Genomic DNA, 6,000 nt, shown 5'->3' with positions numbered 1-6,000 from the left:
ACAAAGTTCGAGGCGTGCACAATGACAGCTCGCGGTGAAAACAATTCAATATCCGGCTAGTTCAATGTCACGCGCACCTCCTTAAGTAGTAATAGACAGACTGCACGCTAGCTCAGCCTGACGACGGCTCTTTGCACATCTTGTATGACGACTTGACCTTCAAGTCCCCTTTCTATGTTTACAAATGCCTGAATACCAGGGTGTGCGTTTCCACCCACGAGCATGGCTTAACAGGCGCCAATTAATTCAGCCACCCTCCCTCTGGGCCGACTAAGTTTTCTAAAACTCCATGATGAGTACGACACCTCCTCCGTACATTGTTGAACCTGCCAGTGGGGTGTGGGTGTTGGGAGTGGAGGGGGCAAAGGGTACTCGAAAAGGCAGACTCAATTGAGTTCCAGCTGTCAAACTAACAACGCCCACTACTTGCCAAACACAAAAGAAGGACACGGTGCCTGACCACCCGATACCAGCGCAACACGGAACTGGAGATTAATTTCGACCATTGGTTCTGATGAGCAAAGAGAGAGGTGCCTTTGCAGAGAACACAAAGGATATATTATATTTCATAACGATAGTTTTAAAAACGTCGTTAACACCAAGATATATTTACATCAGTTGCTCGAACCTCCATGAACATAAACATAACTTTCGAAACCTTCTAATATTATAATGAAAAGTCGCTAATGCTAAAACTAAAAATTGTTAACCTTGCTTTGATCAGAATACAAGCTATTAATTTTCTCTAGGTGGGTGCATTGCAGCATCGGTAGAAGATATTAGTCTATTTTGCAGCATCAACGAAGGTCCTACTTTTGTGTCATTGTATTTGGTAACTCAGGTGACCAGGAAGCGCTGGGCGAGGGCGGTGCAGTCGGAAATGACGCTAGTGTGCTTCTCGCATGATGTGGCAGAAATCAAAGGGCAACATCGGTTCATCTAAAGTAGTCCTTATAAAAAAAAATCGCAGTTTTATGTAGTAACAATGTACCATTAAGGAGGTGCCGGTATACGGCGGGTGCATTTTACCACGCCACAGACCTGTCAGTCCTTCTCTAGTAGTCGCAAGATCAACTAGGGAACTCCTTCACCGGAAACAAGTCCTAGTGAATCCCTCCGCCACCCTTCACTGTCGCTTCCGGATTGCTTGACTCGCAGTTCCGCCATTTGCGGCTTGAGGGGAGGGTCAAGCTGAATTCTACCGGGTCCACAGGAGGCGCTGGATCGCCGCACCGAGCTCCGTATCCCTCCGCTGCGCTTGACAGCAGCTGAGCGTGCCGGCAGCCAGTGACAGGTCCAGAGGCACACAAACACCGAGTCAGAAGGAGGCGGGACCGAAGGTCCAAAGAGACAGAAGCTACCGGAGAGACAGCAGGGCCTTTGGGTAAAGAGGAACCAACATTATCAGCAACCATGGCCCAGATTTTGCCTATTCGCTTCCAGGAGCACCTGCAGGTAGGTACTATAAATGGAAGTCACACTGGGACAGCAGCTTAGGCTGGTAGTAGGAACAAGATACAGACTCAGAAGGGAGAGGAAAGGATAGCTACCAATCCCTGCATTAGACAACAGGAGGTATTCACATGTATGCCGCCCTGAGCCATTGAGTAAAGCGTGACATGCAACGGCGCGGGGGCAAAGGTAATGAGGAAACAGCATAGGTGTAAAATGCCGCTGAATGTATGGGCGTGGTATATGTAGCAGGGGACATGAACAGCAAGCAAAGGTAGAATTACGGTGCCAAGGTGACCGGTGTGGCGGAGCGCAGTTCACAGGCTTACATAGTTTGAGATGTGGTGACTCAAAAAGATGTGACAGCTCGTAGGAGCACATTGTGTCTACAGTATTAAGAACATGAAAGTCGTGGATGCGTGGGGTCTGCAAGGTGGTAGGGCGTTAGACTAAAGGAACTCCAGGAGAATATTTGTTTAGGATAAATTGCAGTTTGCTATAGCGACAGGAAGGATAATGAAAAGTACAGTGGCTGGACGGAGAAGTGACCGCCTTGGCCACCAAGTTCGATTTTATTACAGCAGTACCCGATTAGAAGCGGCAGGTGGGAGCAGTTAGACAAAAACATCTCTACAGTATTGAATGGTTGCAACCTGTCTTTGGGGACACGATGATGTGCAAAGGCGTAACGTCAAGTGGTTCTTTGGGGGCTCGGAGCCCTTAATTCAGTGGTAGGCGCAGCAACCTTTGTCAGTTGTTTAGAATTCCTAGTGAGCTGTTGGTAGTCTGTGCAGCACACGGAGCTACCAGTTTGTCGCCAAGAGGACTGGGAATTGCTGAAGTGGGACATAGATTGTACTAAGGAGGGGCACAGTGCCTGCTGCAACCCTTTTCCTCAATGTGGGATGCGCGTGCACAGTTGTCAAAGGCGATGTACGCTCTTTGGTGTTGGTAGATCACTGTTCGTCTTAAGTATATTTAGCACAGTTGTTAACTACGGGCTCAGGGCGAGCACACATAGCCGCAGCTGTTTAATGAAACACAGGCACTCTTGTATTAGTGCAGTTTATTACAATTTGTAACAATACCTTATTTGCTATATTAAGATGTACACATCGTAATGAAAGATCATGCACTATCATTGCTCAGTTCATCATTATCAACTTCGAATTAGATAATTGCAATTAAATAGTATATTTGTCGAGAAGTTTCCACGCAGTGGCCCTTTGTGCAGAAAATAAAGTAATTAATAACCATTGTGTTTTGACAGTCCATTTTTATTCCACATTAAACTACAGCACAAGACTTTAGAATGTATTCATGACGTTTTCAAATCAAGTTTAATTCATAATTATTTGATAAAACGGATGGTGCAGCAGGTCTTTGCGAATTTCTAAAGTTAGGAGCTTGGGGTAGTAGAAAGTCTAGCACATGCTTCATATTGGGACTGCTTTCCCAACCAAAAGGACTGTCAAGGTTCCAAGTCTCTAAGCTCCTAGGCGTCGGTAGGCTAGACAAGGGGATTTAATACTAACGAAAGAACAAGACTAGTCGCTTTTATGCAGCCAGTGAAAAATACATCCCAGTAACCGATTCGGTTACTTTCCCCTTTAAACACAGTTACAGCACTACTGATCAAGTGTTAACTTTGTACTCTCCAAGCTCCCGTGCATTTCCTCCCTTCCGCCACATGTATAATTGCTAATCTGAACTAATTTATTACCTGCGATAGACTAAGTGTATATGTAAGGCTAGTGGACGAATGTTGAACCACAGCACCCGCTCTCGTACTAGAAGGATACAACATCTATTTCCTGTTACTGTCAATTCGCAGTTTATGTGCCCTCACCTTGCCGGATTGATTAAACACAACTGATTAGAACTCAAACCGAGCAACTCAAGTTGCTGGTAGTTGAATCAAAGCACTGTCGGAAACTCTCTGTCTCAGTCTGTGCAAGTCAACCCCCCTAAATACTTCCTATAGCCGTGGGACAAGTGCAGGCCAACCATTGTATCCTCTCTTCGCATACTATGAGCCATTAATCCATATTTTTCTGTACACCATAACCTCATTTAGTGCAGAGTTCCTATTGGTACTATAATTTCATAGTGCCACTCAAAACGCTGCAGTGTCACCCACTTATTGTCATTTACTGTGCACATTTTTTACCCATCATTCAGCTTCTTTATGTTGCTGTCTTGTCCATTCTCTATCCTAAAGATCTAATGCTAAATGAATGTATTGATGGCAACTACTTACTACAATAGCATAGCCTACAAAGTACATTCTTCCACTCATTTTCTCCTGTCACACGCTTACAGTTTGCTTTTTTTGAAACACTTGTAATGCAACAACCCATCACATAATTTGGCCTGCCTTTTATGCTGTTTTTCTCACTTGTGAATTGTGCATCTTTTATAAGTGAACAAACATTCATACTGTTCACCACTTACCCAGGTTTTCAGTTAAACAGTTTTCCGTTAAATCTAGGCATTTGGTGAATTAGTAGGATTGATTTTGTTCTACTCATGAGAGTAAGATTGCAGACGAGCCACACTAGTTCTGTGGGGTTAGGTGGGGCGGGGCGTCTTCTTCATGTTATGTTGAGCTGTGAAGTGGGTGGCACTGCTTCAGCCATGGAGCCATTGCTGGGTAGTGCTGTGTCATTTAAGGGAGTGGTTGGGAGTTCCCTGTCAACCCGTTTGCCTGTGGGTTCTTGTCACAGATGTTACAGAGCCACTCCTGTTCTCAAGTCGTTCATATTTATTTATTTATTTTTTACGTGATTTCTGTAATATGTCAGTTATGAAATGTGCGTGGACGTTACTGTTTCATTGTAGTGTTTTAGAATTAACTGTTTTTTCCAAACTTTTTTTGAAATACTGTTTCCAAGTCTTGTAATAATGTTTCCATTCAAAACTATTGTCTTTATTGGCTAGGAAGCATTTAATTGATTTGTTCTAGTCAGTGTAGCGGTGACACATAATTCTGCCTTTTTCAGTGGCTGTATTGTAAAACTTGTCCCATGATTTGCCACTTGTAAATATGGTGGTCTTTCTACGAACTGACAATATTTCCATATTCCCAGAATCACATGGGCTTCTTGTTCAAGAATGTTTCATTGACCCACTTGTCACAGATCACTCTTATTTGCAAGCAATGAAAAACCCGTGGGTTTACTTTTTCTGCTGACAGTACAGCATTTTCTCGTTCATTTTTTTTATTGGCACAACCAGCAGCCCTGTTCATCACAAGCATGTTTTTAATTCATAGTAGTTCAACCCGAGCACATTTTTTCATACGATAACTTCCTGCAGCATGGAAATTGCTCTATGGCTTTATCTTGCAGGTGAAATGAAATCATGCAGGCGGTACAATACCGGTGTGCCTCAGTTTCAGCAGAAGTTGTGAACACCAACCCTGCTAAGCCTGTTTAAGATATGTCTGGTATAGTTTAATGTTTTGATTAGTATGGTGGAACAGAATAAGATCCTCCTTAATTAGTGCTCAGCGTGACCATTTTTAGCACTGTATCGAGTTTTTTTTCCTGGTGGAATAATGTGTCAAGTGACGGGGCTGTTGAGACAGCACGCTTCAAGAAGTGTGAACATAGTTAGCACTTTCTTAGGTGTGTTAATTTTTTTCAGTTTCTAGCATATTGACATTACACCACTATTAAAATAGTGTGTCCTCCTTATGGTCTTGTTTTTAGAAGTATCGTACATGTTTGAGGCGTTTAATTTGCAGTTCAGAAAGGAGTATGTGCAGCATTTGGAATAAAAATATCAAAGTGCAGGTACTCTCTATCCTAGAATACCTGTTTGGTACTGAGAAGTGCTGATCCGTTTAAACGTATTGCAGGACTGCTAGTACTCTACCTTTCAAATTGAAGTAATCGGGGTCCTTGGTACCTGTGAACTTCCTATTTAAAAAGCATTTTCGAGTTCAGTCTTGATAAATGAATTTCGATTTCGTACATTTTTGTTTTCCCAGTCTTTCAGTAATTCTATTTTCAGAGCTACCACATTTTGGAAATCTTAATGTACCCGCCTTCTCAGAAACCTTGCACCATTGGCGAAGCCATAAACCTGTATGTAATCCAATTCAATTGTCATGTAATGTGCAGGCGTACCGCCAGAAGGTGCCTCTTAATCTTCCCCTATCTGAATTGTAGCGTCACCCTCTACAAAATTCTTAAATTCTTTAAAGTATTTCACATTTCTCACAAATCTTAAAGTATACAATTTACATATTTTTGGTCTGTTCCGTAAATGTCAGATTTCTTTTACTCCAATCCTGTCTTTTGTTGTTTATCGAAATCCTGTTAACAAATCCCAATGTGATATTCACACAAACACTGACCTATCACAGCATGTCATCATAACGTCACCAACCACGTCTCTCATTGCAGTCGTTCACCCGCCTTTACAGTTTCTCTCACACAATTCAACAGAAATCTTCAAAATGGCATTAACAAAACATATAACAATTCATATTTGCTCTGCTAAAGACAGAATTAATAATTCAACAGGAATGTTGAGGTTTTT

At 42.5% G+C, this 6,000-nt stretch overlaps 1 protein-coding gene across 1 annotated transcript in view; it reads left to right on the top strand.

Moving 5' to 3' along the window:
* The first annotated feature begins 839 nt into the window (after positions 1 to 839).
* Positions 840 to 6,000, top strand: part of CLTC (clathrin heavy chain) — a 972,839-nt gene continuing 967,678 nt past the window's right edge. Inside the window, exon 1 of the mRNA XM_086954957.1 lies at positions 840 to 1,455. Within this exon, the coding sequence (XP_086811083.1) occupies positions 1,414 to 1,455 (42 nt within the window). The 5' untranslated portion in view covers positions 840 to 1,413. The remainder of the gene's footprint in view (positions 1,456 to 6,000) is intronic.

The sequence above is a fragment of the Lissotriton vulgaris genome, chromosome 2_1, assembly GCF_964263255.1.
Source record: "Lissotriton vulgaris chromosome 2_1, aLisVul1.2, whole genome shotgun sequence".
NCBI lineage: Eukaryota > Metazoa > Chordata > Amphibia > Caudata > Salamandridae > Lissotriton > Lissotriton vulgaris.
The sequence above is the reverse complement of the archived record's forward strand: the minus strand, read 5'-3'. Positions and strand labels throughout refer to the sequence as shown.